The following is a 14619-nucleotide window of genomic DNA, read 5'->3' as shown; positions in this document are numbered from 1 at the left end:
ATTAGTCAGAGGGTTGCAGTGATGGTGGTTGGGGGGGAGGGGGGTTGGGATGGGATAAGTTAGAGGGTAGCGGTAATGGTGGGGAGATGGGATCACTCAGAGGCAGCGGGGTTGATGAGATCAGTGGCACTGGCACTCGCTTGTTGTCAGTGTATCTGTCTGTCTCTGGACTCTGGCTCCCTTTTACATGCCTCTAGTGATGCCTCTCTCTCAGGTCACCAAGCACAGTGGCAAGCTCCTCCCCTTCACGCCTACATCTGACTTTCTCCTCCAGTCATCTGCAGCAATGGGCGGGGATTCACTGTTTTGGAATGGCAGTGACAGTGAGTGCTCTGCTTCAGTGTGCTATCTCCTGGACTCCCATAAAAATAAGCGGCGGGCAGGAGCCCCCCACAGTGGGTTAAGACTGTCTCCAGACGCAGGGGCAGTAGTCAAAACTACAAGCGATAAATTCCTCAAAATGGAGAGAGCTAAAGGCTATTGCTATAGCTTAATTAGCGTTCTCTCAGATGCTCCAGGACCATCACTTACAGTTGTGTTCAAAATAATTGCAGTCAGACATCACTAACCTGATCAATTACTGTTTTTGGTAGAAATGATATTTCTACATGGCAAATAGTTTACTAGCAGGTGTAGTAGAGTAATAGAAATCCAACAGACCCAACAGTCATGACATGCATGCTGCGGATTCTGTGTAATTGAATCACTAATTGAAAGGGGCATGTTCAAAATAATAGCAGTGTGGAGTTCTATTAGTGAGGTCATTCATTCTTTGAAAAACAGGTGGCAATTATTACCTTTATTTAACCTCCTCGGCGGTATGATTCTTTCCGATTTTTTTGTGCTGAAAGCGGTATCATTTTTTTGCATGGAAATATGTAGTTTTTTTACTGTAGGCTGTAATTTTTAGGAATAACTCACTGAAATCTGTACGAACAAGAGTCTAGTAAACATTCCGGATATGATAAAACTTGAAACATGAAATCATAAATTATAATTTAATAAATAATCATAAAAAATAATATAATACATTTAATTCAATAATATAATCAAACCAAAAACACTGAAGTTTGAAATACAGAGGCAAATTCGCACATCGCTGAGCAAAGTCGCAAAATCGTTTTCAGTGTCTGACGAATTTCCCCACGAATCATTATCACTCAATTCTGCAAGTGGTTCTGATTTACTATCGCTGTTCTCTAGCCGGTCTAAAACCGCTTTTGACGTAAAGGGACGCTTTTTGGACGCCATGGACTTTTCTAAGTTTCCAGTCAGAAAGAACAGTCAAAATGCAGGCAGGGCACAGGACAAAGCAGTAGGGACAAAATATATGTGAAATGCATTGAAACAGCAATGACAGCAAAAATTACATATTTTTTAAAAATTTCAAATTTGCCGCCAGTTCCGGCGCCCGTGCGTCCCGACGTTACAGGGACCGGAACACGGAAGCCGGATGCCGGCATCGGTCGGAGGAGATGGCCGGGGATGCTACAGGGGACACATCGCTGGAGCGAAGGACAAGGTAAGTGCTGCAGGGACTCCCTGAGCAACGCCGCATGGTAAGCCCAAGTGTAGCTCGGGGTTACCGCTCTTGGTACTCAAATGTTACCCCGAGCTACACTCGGGAAAACCGCTAAGGAGGTTAAGGAAGGAAGGAAGGCAGCAAATGTTGTACATGCTGGTTACAGTGCATTTCTCTCTGAAATTCTGAGGAAAATGGGTCGTTCCAGACATTGTTCAGAAGAACAGCGTACCTTGATTAAAAAGTTGATTGGAGAGGGTAAAACATATAAAGAAGTGCAGAAAATGATAGGCTGCTCAGCTAAAATGATCGCAAATGCTTTAAAATGGCAACCAAAACCTGAAAGACGTGGAAGAAAGCGAAAAACTACCATTCAAATGGATGGAAGAATAGCCAAAATGGCAAGGACTCATCCAACAATCGGCTCCAGGAAGATCAAAGAAGGTCTAAAGTTACCTGTGAGTACTGTTACAATTAGAAGACGCCTATGTGAAGCCAAGCTATCTGCAAGAAGCCCCCGCAAAGTCCCACTGTTGAAAAAAAAAGACTCGCTGAAGAGGTTACAATTTGCCAAAGAGCACATTGACTGGCCTAAAGAGAAATAGTGCAACATTTTGTGGACTGATGAAAGTAAGATTGTTCTTTTTGGGTCTAGTGGCCGGAGACAGTTTGTCAGACAACCCCCAAACACTGAATTCAAGCCACAGTACACTGTGAAGACAGTGAAGCATGGTTGCGCAAGCATCATGATATGGGGATGTTTCTCATACTACAGTGTTGGGCCTATTTATCGCATACCAGGGATCATGGATCAGTTTGAATACATCAGAATACTTGAAGAGGTCATGCTGCCTTATGCTGAAGAGGAAATGCCCTTGAAATGGGTGTTCCAACAAGACAGCGACCCCAAACACACCAGTAAACGTGCAACTTCTTGGTTCCAGACCAACAAGATTGACGTTATGGAGTGGCCAGCCCAATCCCCGGATCTTAATCCAATAGAAAACTTGTGGGGTGACATCTAAAATGCAGTTTCTGAGGCAAAGCCAAGAAATGGAGAACTGTGGAATGTAGTCCAATCATCCTGGGCTGGAATACCTGTTCACAGGTGCCAGAAGTTGGTTGACTCCATGCAACACAGATGTACAGCAGTTCTCAGAAACCGTGCTTATACAACTAAATATTAATTAAGTGATTCAAAGGAAAGCAAAATCTTCAAACATTTTTCAGTTTATATAGTGAATGTTTGAGTTTGTAAAGAAGAATACAAACACTGCTATTTTTTTGAACAGTCTAATATTCACTTTTCTTCAATTTTATTAAAGGAACAACACAAATTTGATATATTTTTCTTCATGTTTTGATTTGGAATAGAATGTGTAGTGTTCCCAATGCATTTGTGTGTATGGAAATAAAAGCTATTAGAAGGATTTTGAGCTTTATTCACTTTTTTCAACACACTGCTATTATTTTGAACACGACTGTACAAGTCTGCACGGACAACGTGACAGCAGTAGCCTATGTAAACAGGCCAGGAGGCACAAAGAGTAGAAGCCTTCAAACAATGGCAGAGTTATGTTATGCTTTTCCCCCCTTCTAATTAATTCTGCAGGCCCTGAAGAAAATTCAAGCAGAGAGGGTGACGGTCATTTTTGTAGCACATTTTTGGCCAAAACAAAAACAGGTTTTCTCCTCCCAGCTAGCAGTCAAGCCATACTGGAGAAGAAGGCATTTCTCAGTGCTCAGTAGACATGCTTTTTGGCAAGACACAAAAAAAGTCACGAGCAATATATGGGAGGGCTTGGAATGTATACAAGTCTTGGTGTGCTTCCAATTCAAGGGCTCTGGAAGATCTATCTTCGATCCTGGAATATCTGCAACAGGGGGCAGACAAGAAATTAGCGATCAGCACACTAAAAGTCCAGGTCACAGCATTGGGAGCTTTTTTTTTTTTTTTTTTTTTTTTTTAGAGCATCCTGTTTCTCCAGAGCCCCTATTCATTAGTTTTTTCCGGGCGCTATCCCACTCCAGACTTGTTTAAAGTTAGTGTTTCCTAAATGAGATTTCTCAGTGGTTCTAAAGGCCCTAACTCAAGTCTCCTTTCAAACCTATAAGCTTTGCAACCTTGAAGTTCATCCTGTTGAAGACAGTGCTACTTATACAGTAGCTGTGACTTCGGCTTGCAGAATTAGTGATCTACATATGTTGTCAGTCAGATGACCTTTTTTTTTTTTTTTTTTTAATGATTTATTCGGATAGTAGTGTTCTACAAACCGATCCGGTCTTTCTTCCTAAAGTAGCTTTGGCTCATCATCGCTCGCAGGATATTGTTTTACAAACATTTTGTCCTAACCCGTCAGGGGAGAAAGAGACTCATACTTTGGACATAAGAATTGGCAAAAAATTTCAGAAGTTCTGAGTCTTTTTTTTCGTTTTATATGCTGGAACCAAGAAGGGGCAGAAAGCCACCAAGGGATCCATATCCTCACAGCTCAGATTGGCAATTAAGTTAGCTTATACACATTCAGGCCTCGGTCCACAGTTGAAGGTTCATGCTCATTCCACGAGAGCTCTGGCATCCACATGGTCAGAGAAAGACGGTGCTACCACGGAAGAAATTTATAAAGTGGCGACGTCGTGAGTCTCAGGGCTTCCACCCTAGACGTTTCTCTGGGATGAATCCTCTCCTTCCTGCAGCTGGTTCTGAACTAGCTTTTGGCTCAAGCACTATTGAAGGTTAGGTCTCTCCCCTTTCTATGTTATTTTAGAGACCATAAACCTCTCACTGCTTGATTTAGACCTTTTGTCTAGGGAGTTTCCTGCGTAGCGCCTCTTGTTTCTTGCTCTGTGATCCTGAGGGATCTGAATCTGATTCCCTCTGAGCTTCAGAAACTGCCTTTTGAACCCATTAGAGACATTCTTCCCTCTGCTCTCACCTACAAGCTGTTATCCCTTGTAGTCATCACCTTTGCAAGGTAGGTGTCTGAGCTGGTGGCCTTATCTTGCAAGAAATAATTTGTTTTTCCGTAGGGACAAGGTGATGTTGAGGCCCAGGACTTCCTTCTTGCCTAAGGTAGCTGATGCCTTTCACATCAACAGAACGTTGTTCTTGCATTCCTCTATCCAGCTCCAGTACACCAAAAGAACATTTCACGCCATTGTCTTGATGTGGTTCAGACTTTCAGAAAATTTTAATTTCATTTTAGTCATGCTGGAAAGCCTGGTCTGATTAGTCTCTCGATTTCAGCTGCGACATTCTGATGGTAGGGTCAGAATTTGGCATAAGCAACATGAATGCATAGATCCATCCTGCCTTGTATCAACGGTTCAGACTGGTGGTGTAATGGTGTGGGGGATATTTTCTTGGCACGCTTTGGAACCCTTAGTACCAATTGAGCATCGTTTAAACGCCGCAATCTACCTGAGTATTGTTGCTGATCATGTCCATCCCTTTATGACTACAGTGTACCCATTTTCTGATGGCTACTTCCAGCAGGATACTTCACCATGTCACAAAGCTCAAATCATCTGAAACTGTTTTTTTAAACATAATAGGCATGGACAGCAAAGTGGATAAATGTTTAGCACTTCCTCCTAGCAGTACTAGGGTCGTTTGTTCAAATCCCAACCACGGCACCACCTGCCTGGAGTTTGCATGTTCTCCCTATGCCTGTGTGGATTTCCTCCCACACTCCAAACACATGCTGGTATGTTAATTGGCTCCTGTCTAAATTGGCCCTAGTATGTGTATGTATGAAGGTAAGTTAGGGACTTTAAATTGTACGCCCCATGAGGGTTAGGGACTGGTGTAAATGTACAGTATATGTAAAGTGCTGCGTAAATTGACTGCACTATAGAAGTACTTGTAAAATAAAAAATTATTTCACTGTACTCCAATGGCCTCCACAGTCACCAGATCTCAATCCAGTAGAGCACCTTTGGGATGTGTTGGAAGAGAGATTTGCATCATGGATGTGCAGCCGACAAATCTGCAGCAACTGCGTGATGCAATCATGTTAAAATGGACCATTAACTGTATTGTCCATCTCTTAGAATGCACTTGAACTTCCTGAAGTCCTAAAGGCTAAAGACGATCTGTGTCTTGCAGTGGACAGAAAGAATATCAGATTTTTGTACTCAAAGTAAAACTGAGAGACACCGGCCCCACACCTTCTGTATTCAATGATCATGCTTTCGGTACTGCTTTGCTACAAAACTGGGGAATGCTGCTAGTGGAAGGAGTTGTCCCAGGCTAGCCTACAGTGTGTGTGTTTTTTTTTTTTTTTTTGGTTTTTTTGTTGCCAGTTTCCAATCTTCCTGTATGTTTCAGTAAAGGTGAGACTTAAGGTGAAAGACTGTGTCCCTCGGTGGACTCTCAAGAAAAGGATTTTACAGTGAGTGCAAAAATCCTGTATTAACATTTTCTTTAAACGTTTTTTGCTTTTAGTTGGTCCTTTTTAATTATAGTTTATTTTGTTTTTTTAGAAAATTTGGACGTTTTTCATCAAAATGAGAAAATAAAAGGTTCATATGTTAAAAAGTATTAAAACCATTAGATTATACTAGTTCACATTAGATTTGCTAGGTAATTTCTAGAGCAAATTAACCTTTTCGCCACGAGAGTATGCATATATACGTACCAAAATATAAACAAACCTGTGCTCTCCCGGCACAGTTTCCGGCGCCTAACGGAAAGCTCCTAAACGCTACTTTTCATCAGATTTTCAGTCATGTGACAGCCAGTCACGGCGATCACATAATCATAAACCCCATCCCACGTTCCAGCATCAGAAACCTCTTATAGGGAGGTGCCGATGTTAAGGGGTTAAGTTACCACTTGAAAATGTTATTAACTATTTCATATTTTGTGTTTATGTTGTTATTTTACTGAAATTATATAAAATGTGAAAGAATAGTTTGATTTGTGGATGCTATATTACATATAATAACGTTCCCCCTTTTTCCCCTCTTTATTGTATGCCTTTTTGGACTGCTTAATGTGATTCTCTATTAGTGGCTCTATGAGAATTGGAAAAGATTTCATCCTTTTTACGAAGAAGGACGATACAATGACATGTTTGTTTATGTCGCGTACCTTTCATGAAGAAGAAGGCATTGATGAGGTTGGTAAATAAAAATGACCACAACATTCCCATCAAAGTGCCAAAATATCAAGTTTCCGTATATATATTACAACTGAAAGCATTATAAACAATTAAAATTTTTTGAGGACAAAAACCTGGAAAAGTGCAGTTAATACTATAATTAAATTATAGGTAAGTCCAAACTCACCAATTTCATAAAAGCTTTATAACGCAATTCGAATAGTAATTTTTAATGCTAAATTTTACATGAAGCTTTCATTGAAGGTAAACTCCACTTATGCAAGTTTTAATGTGGTAGTATAGCCACTTTGTTAATTTTTATTTACAGGTAAGCTTATAATAATGCTTACCTGTAGGTAAGAGTGATATCTCCTAAACGTGCACCATTTAGGAAATATTCACTTTTAGTTAGAGCTGGCGCATGCGCTCTGAAGGAACGGCATACCCTTGTCATTCCTTCAGAGCACTGTGACATGTCCCAAGACTCCCATGTGCATGCGTGGGAGTGATGTCATTGCAGTGTGGCCATTCAAGCCACTGGAACCCGTGAACCCAGGAGGACCAGGTGAAGATGGAAGCCCTGTCAGCAGTGACAGTGCACCGCTGGAGGGCTTCATTTTAAAGTAAGTTTTACATAATGTACTAGTATGCGATGCATACAAGCACGTTACAGTATCTCACAGAAGTGAGTACACCACTTACATTTTTATAAATATTTTGTTATATCTTTTCATGTGACAACACTGAAGAAAGTACACTTTGCTACAATGTAAAGTAGTGAGTGTACAGCTTGTATAACTGTAAATTTGCTGTCCTTCAAAAGAATTCAACACACAGCCATTAATGTCTAAACTGCTGGCAACAAAAGTGAGAAAAAGGCAGTGCTGGAAAATAATGGTGGCCACACAAAATATTGACACTTTGGGCCCAATTTGGACATTTTCACTTAGGGATGTACTCACTTTTGTTGCCAGCGGTTTAGACGTGTGTTGAGTTATTTTGAGGGGACAGCAAATTTACATTGTTATACAAGCTGTACACTCGCTACTTTACATTGTAGCAAAGTGCCATTTCTTTAGTTTTGTCACATGAAAAGTGAATAAAATATTTACAAAAATGTGAGGGGTGTGCTCACTTCTGAGATACTGTATGTCTTTATCTTGCAGGGGATTTTATTTTTTTCAGATGCAGTTTACATTTCTATTTCTTTCTTTAAATCATATGCTCCATTTCACTTGCACAAGTTCATGACTGCATTTTGTAAGGAGCTGTTTTCTAATTTGTATATCTTTCTCAGAAGAATTAGATATAGTTTTGTTACACTGTACGATTTTTAAAGGACTTGTAAAAAAAATACATACATACTCACCTTCATGTTGCAGCATCTCTGACTCTAAGACATGTATAAGAACCACTCTGATCATTAGTTGGTGGCCTGAGCTGTCATTGACTGCATCTGGCTCACAAGGGGAGGATGTTTATTCATGTAGCCTTAGCATGGGTTGTTGTTGTTTGTTTATTACAGGCATTTATGTAGCGCTGACCACTTACGCATGTTGTACATTCACATCAGTCCCTGGCCTCAATGAGCTTATAGTTTAAGATCCCTAACTCTGATTCATACATACACATACTAGTGCCAATTTAGACAGGATCAAATTGCCTACCAGCATGCCATTGGCGTCTGGATGGACACTGGAGTACCGGTAGGAAACCCGCACAGGAAGAACACCACAGGCAAGTAGTGCTATGGTTGGGTTTCAAACAAACGTACCTAGTGCTGCCAGGCAGAAGTGCTAACTGTTTAGCCACTGTACTGCTTGGTTATGGTGCCGAGGACTATCGGAGTTGTGTGCAGGGGAGTGATAAAGAACATTAAAAAAAAAAGATGGATATCTTTTGCCTTTCATTTATAACATATTAAATCATGTTCTTTTTTTTAAAATATTTTTTCAAAGGTTATAGTTCCTCTACCTACATGGAATTCCAAAACATGTGAACCGTTGACGGATAATATGGAGAAATTTGCCATTGAGACAGAGCTCATTTGCAAGTATTCTCCATTTCACTCTCAGAAGGATGTTATGGAACAATTCCACAAGATTACCGGAGAATCAGGTATAAGCATAGTAGGAGTAAATTGATTTTACGAGTTAGTAATTTCATTTGTTCTAAGTTTGTAGATTCTTGAAGTCCTTTTGTTAAGTAGCTGACTACATTAGATGTAACAATGTGCTATTGCTCTGTTTTAGGTACACTTGTTATAATTTTTAACTTAAAGCTAATGGACTCTGGAGAACCAGAACTTGATGTAGTTTCTGATGCAAAAGACATTCAGATGGCTGGGACTCCTCCAGAAGGAATGTAAGTTGGACATTGGCGATAAACCTGCTAATTATATATTTCTTGGTTGAATGCTACATGTGCCTTTTTTTTTTTTTTTTGTGATGCTAACTTCTCCTTAACGTTAGGTAGACATTTGTGTACTTGGGTATCTGCACATAAGTGTACATGCCTTTTTATAGAACTGCTAAAACCCTGAGAGTTTCAATATGCAAATAGTGGTTCCTGAAGTTATACTTGGCTAAGTCTCTTCCCAATTCATCTGTAAGGAATGCAGCCATGCTTGCATGCACTGTAAGGTGCCTGCTCTACATCTATCCAAGGTTTAGGAGGACCAACCAGTCCTTTTTCTTTATTTTAATTGTTCTCATTGATTCCATGGGGGGGGGGGGGGGGGGGGAGTCCTGCATTTCTGTCAACAACAGTCTGTAAGAGGAAATCTCCTCATATGTGTGAAAAATTCTGTCTCTAACAGAACTCTACACAGTTCTGCACAGAGATGCAAAACAGCATGTCTCCCTAGTAAAACACATACAGCACACAGTTAACCCTTTGATCGCCCCAGATGTTATCCCCTTCCTGCCAAGTGTCATTAGTACAGTCAGTGCCTTTTATTAGCACTGATCACTGTATTAGTGTCACTGGGGATGTCAGTGACAGATCACACCCAGTGTCAGAATGCCTGCTGCAGTCCCACTATAAGTCGCTGTTTGTCGCTATTACTAGTATAAAAAAAATTTAAATTCCAGTATATATACACCGCCATTTGTAGACGCTATAACTTTCATGTAAACCAAATAATTTACACATATTGGGTTTATTTTTTTTTAGCAAAGACGTAGCAGAATATATTTTGGGCTAAATGTGTGAAGAAATGTAGATTTTGAAAAAAAAATTTATTGGATATGTTTTTTTTGGGGGGGGAGAGGTTTCAAAATAGTTTTTTTTTTTTTTTTTTTTTTTTTTTTTTTTTTTATAGCGCACAAAAAAACAGCAGAGGAAAGAAAGCTCTATTTGTGGGGGGAAAATGACATAAATTTGATTTATGTACAGCATTGCATGACCAAGCAATTGTCAGTTAAAGTAAAGCAGCACCAAAAATGGCCTGGTCAGGAAGGGGGGGGTAAATCCTCTAGAGGGCAAGTGATTAAAGGAAATGGTCCATGACCAGGCTCCAACCTGCAAAGCTGATCTGGCAACTGCAATAAGAGAAAGTTGGAGCTGAATTGATGAAGAATACGGTTTGTCGGCAGTTAAATCCATGCCTCAGAGAATTCAAGCTGTTGTAAAAGCCAGAGGCTGTGCAACAAAGTGCTAGTGGTGTACTGTAGTGTTTTTTTGTTTTTTTTTTTTGTTTTTTCCCCCCCCATGATTCCATATTTTCCTCCAGAATTGAGTGGTTCCGTATTTTTTCCCTCTGCTTGATCTGCAAAAACAGTTGCAACTGACTACAGTCTTTTTTTTTTTTTTTTTTTCCTTTTTTTTTTTTTTTTTTTTAAGTGTTCCCTAAAGCCAGAAGGTTGGAATGTTAAATGAAAATAGTTTTGAGGCATGTCTGTGATTATTTTTTTTTTCTACACAACTGATTTCTGACCGCCCATAGCAGATATACTCCTACAGGGTGGCAGGGGTGCGCAAAATCACGTGTAAATATATGTGATTTTGTTTTTCTGGGTAGGGGGCACTCATGAGCCGCGTGCACACTACCTGTGCTGCCATTCGCGGCCCCGGCTTTCAATCATCGAGTCCTGGACTGTGATTACGGAGCATCTCCAACGGGGAGGAGGACTGCTTTGTTTACTGCCAGTCCTCCCTGTAAGCTTGGGCACACTGCTCTGGATGGCTGTGCACAGCCATCCAGAGCAGTGTGATTACAGTGAAGCCCCCACACACCGTCCCCTATGTAAAACACTAAATTAACCCCTTTTTTAGCGCCCCTCATGTTAACCTCTTCCTGCCCAGTGCCATTAGTATAGTGTCGCTGCTTTTTTTTTTTTTTTTTTTTTTAACACTGATCACTGTATTGGTGTTAATGGGGGTGTCAGTGACACCAAGTCAGTTCCCCCCAGTGTCAGAATGCCTGCCGCAGTCCCGCTATAAGTTGCTGATCTCCGCTATTACTAGTAAAAAATAAATAAAATTCCAGCATCTATACCGCCATTTGTAAACGCTATAACTTGCACGTAAACCAATTAATTTACATGTATTGGAATTTTTTTTAGCAAAGACATAGCATAGTACATTTTGGTGTAAATTTATGGCGAAATTTTATTTATTTATTTATTTTTAATTTTACTGGACAGGTTTAATAGCAAAAACTCTTATTTTTTTTTTCCTCAAAATTGTCACACAGGTGATCAAATACAGCTAAAAAAAAAAGAGTTCAATTTGTGGGGAAAAAAAGACGTAAATTTCATTTGGGTGCAGAGTTGCATGACCGCGCAATTGTCAGCTAAAGTAACGCAGTGCCGTAATGCAAAAAATGGCCTGGTCAGGAAGGGAGGTAAATCCTCAGGAGGGCAAGTGGTTAAACAATTGAATGAACATTTTCCAAGAGTGGCGATTCCATACTTTTTTTCCGGGATTTCTATGCAGACGTGAGCCTGATTTTGCTCTCTCCAGCTTTGGGAAATAAACCTTAGTGTTACTTGCCTAGCTATACTAGCCAAGCTAAAGATGCTTGGTTGAATTAGCCAGCCTTAGGGGTTGGTCTTTGATTTTGACTTGCAAATGCCATTCATTTCCAACTGGTCTTCACTTTGCCTTCACATGGTAAAAGTGTATAAAGGATTAATGATTACCTTTTGGTCTGTGAAATAAAACAATTACATTATTTTATCATATCGGTTTATAAGTTCAAGAGAATACTTGTTGATCCTGGTAGAAATCCAGTGCTGTCCTGTGAACAGTGCTTTACTATCTTAAGCAATCTTATCAGCCCTGGTTAAAGGATAGGTTCATCATTAGTACCATGTTGCACACGTATTTAGGATGTAACATGTTGCTATGCTGCATCATCCCCCTGTGACAGCAGATGGAGGTTCTTCTCCCTGCACCTGCTGTTATATTTTGAAAACCGTATGCCTGCACAGCCGTATCATTTATTCACAGGATTCTGTGAATGAATAAACTAGTCCCATCCTCCACCACAATAGACGGACTTGTAGCAATGAACTGGGAGCGTGCTGACCAGTGCGCTTGTAGTTCATTCACACTGCTTTCAGCTCAGGAACTGACTTCCAATACAGAGGTATGGGCAGAGAACTCTAGGCAGTGTCCGCATTCCAGTTCACTATCAAAAAAGGTTAAGTTCACCTTTAAAAAAAAATACATCAATGCACATATCAGTGGATTGCCGGTGTAGGGCCGTGCTCATGCACTCTTTCTCAAGCTCTTTGCCTATTCCAAGGTACGGGCTTTCAGTTGGAGAGCTGGAGGATGTGACTACGAATGAGTGGATTACCACGCTTGTATTCCATTGAGAACTGCAAGTCTGTCTGCAGCAGTAGTTTATTCACAGATCTCTGTAAATGAATAACACGTCTATGTGAGCGGAGCCTTGCACAGCTGCACCAGTTTTAAAAGCGACAGCTGTTGTGGGGGAGCACAACCTCTGCACGCTGTCACAGGATTCTGTAGTCCAAACAGATTTCTGACCAAGAGTGAACATTATCACCCTCGGACAGGAAGTACATTTCTGGTGGGATCAGATTAATAAAGCGTATGTTGTGGTAACCATGTTGTGCTCTCACAATCCACTTCCTGCAAAGTTATGTGGAGGATATCTTAAACTTTTTAGTATTACAATATTCATCGGTGCTTGATAAAAACATCACATTTGTGCTCTTCTAAAGATAAACAGATTAGCAAGAAATAGTTGGTGTTTCTCTTGACATTTTTTTTTTTTATTATTTGACAGCTGTCTGGTCTTTGAGAAACAATAGAATTATATTAAGACATATTGTAACATGCATATCCTCAGGATTCCCAGAATCCTACAAAGCTTTTGAGACTTGGGACTTTTCTGTGTTCTTAGATTCTAGATCTCTGCTATCCTTTGGAAAGCTTTGATATTTACTTTCTTTGGTAGTTGTTTCAAAAAAATGTCTGAGAAATGCAGCTTAGCTCTTTGTTCGGATTTTCTTCAATACCTTGGGATGTCTTCATTTGCTTTTGTATAAAGCTGAGTTTCTTGTCCTATTGAAATGCATTCTCGTATTGTGCTTTTGATTTCCTTTTAATTTTGTTTGTGTAAACTTTTTTTTTTTTTTTTTTTTTCCTGCATGTTTCTCGGTTTAGTTCAATTTACTTGACCAATAGCTTTTCCGTTGGTCAGGACTCCACTGCACTCTGTTCACTGCAGAGCACACAGTTGGAGCAATTTTTCTCCTTATGTTCATTGACTTACACAGCTCTCTGAATCTTGACTGTTGGGTTTATAGTGCAACCTACAGGAGTAGGACACTAGGCAGAAAAGAATACAGTACCGCCTATGGGCAGTCCCCTCTGGTATAAAACCCCCTCTTTGCTGTAGGCAATCCAGTTCTTTTGCCTAGTGTTCAGGAGAAAGGACTTAGTTCCCTGCTGGACCTGTGGTTCCATTGCCTTTTTCCTTTTTTTTTCTGGGATTTTTTTCCTATGGAGATCTTCTGTCAACAGCCGGGCTGGGTGATGGGCTGGATAATCTAGATCCACTGGTCACCCCAGTCTGGCCAACCACCACACACAGACCTTTTAGCTAAGTGCTGGGTCAACAGCAACAGGCCCCATCCAGGACCGGGGCAGCCAGCGAGTTACATTTCTCACAGGGATACCTATGACCAGGCACTGAAGTCTGGGTCAGTGTTACCCAGGCAACACTGAATTTTTTGTTACTCACTGTAAAATGCCTTGCTCGGAGTTCATTGATGGACACAGCACCCACCCTTCTATTGTATATACTACTGACGCTGCTTTATGAACTGGATTGCCTATAGAGGAGAGGGGGGCACTGCCCACAGGCGGTGCTGTGTTCTTTTCTGCCTTATGTCCTAATCCTGTAGGTGGTGCTATAAACCCAGTGGTCAACATTCAAAAAATCTATATCCGTCCATGAACTCCAAGAAAGGGATTTAACAGTGAGTAACAAGAAAAAATCCTGTTTTTTGGTGTGTTTTTTTTTTTTTTTTTTTTTTTTTGTTCTCTTGCACTATAGTAGGTCTTTTTTTGGTTTTCTGTGCATTTATTAAAGTATAACTAAAGGCAAAACTTGCGTTGTCCACCAAAAATTAATAGAGGGCAAGTCTTCCAATGGGGACACTAGTTCTGGAGACCTGGGGGGGGGTGGCGGGGGCCCAAGGGATTTCTTCTTGCTTCTTGTTTCGGCTATGAGACAGGAAGTGAAGGTAAATCTCATCAATGGGACACAGATGGAAAAAAAAAAAAAAACAACTTGCAGGAGTTATAATCCTCTTAACTTTATCCGAAATGGAAAAAATGTTTTGCCTATAGTTCTGCTTAATTTGGTGAATTCTGTTTGCTGCAAAACACAAAGACTAAGATTGGCCATACATGGGGTAAATTCCAAACAATTTTTCTTTCAAAACTGTAATTTTGAATTATCGTTTGAATTTCGACCATTAGTGGAGCTGCAGCAACGGCTGCTTTTCG

At 40.4% G+C, this 14619-nt stretch overlaps 1 protein-coding gene across 3 annotated transcripts in view; it reads left to right on the top strand.

The window, feature by feature from the left end:
* The window catches only part of MORC2 (MORC family CW-type zinc finger 2), a 122791-nt gene that overhangs the window by 44655 nt on the left and 63517 nt on the right, over positions 1-14619 (top strand). For all 3 annotated transcript variants that reach the window (XM_089652202.1, XM_089652201.1, XM_089652200.1), the window contains exons 7-9: positions 6537-6645; positions 8586-8745; positions 8880-8991. In XM_089652202.1, the coding sequence (XP_089508328.1) occupies positions 6537-6645; positions 8586-8745; positions 8880-8991 (381 nt within the window). The remainder of the gene's footprint in view (positions 1-6536; positions 6646-8585; positions 8746-8879; positions 8992-14619) is intronic.

Source organism: Staurois parvus, unplaced genomic scaffold, assembly GCF_062004578.1.
Source record: "Staurois parvus isolate SC_StPar_1 unplaced genomic scaffold, SC_StPar_1.0 ptg000673l, whole genome shotgun sequence".
Taxonomy (NCBI): domain Eukaryota; kingdom Metazoa; phylum Chordata; class Amphibia; order Anura; family Ranidae; genus Staurois; species Staurois parvus.
The sequence above is the reverse complement of the archived record's forward strand: the minus strand, read 5'-3'. Positions and strand labels throughout refer to the sequence as shown.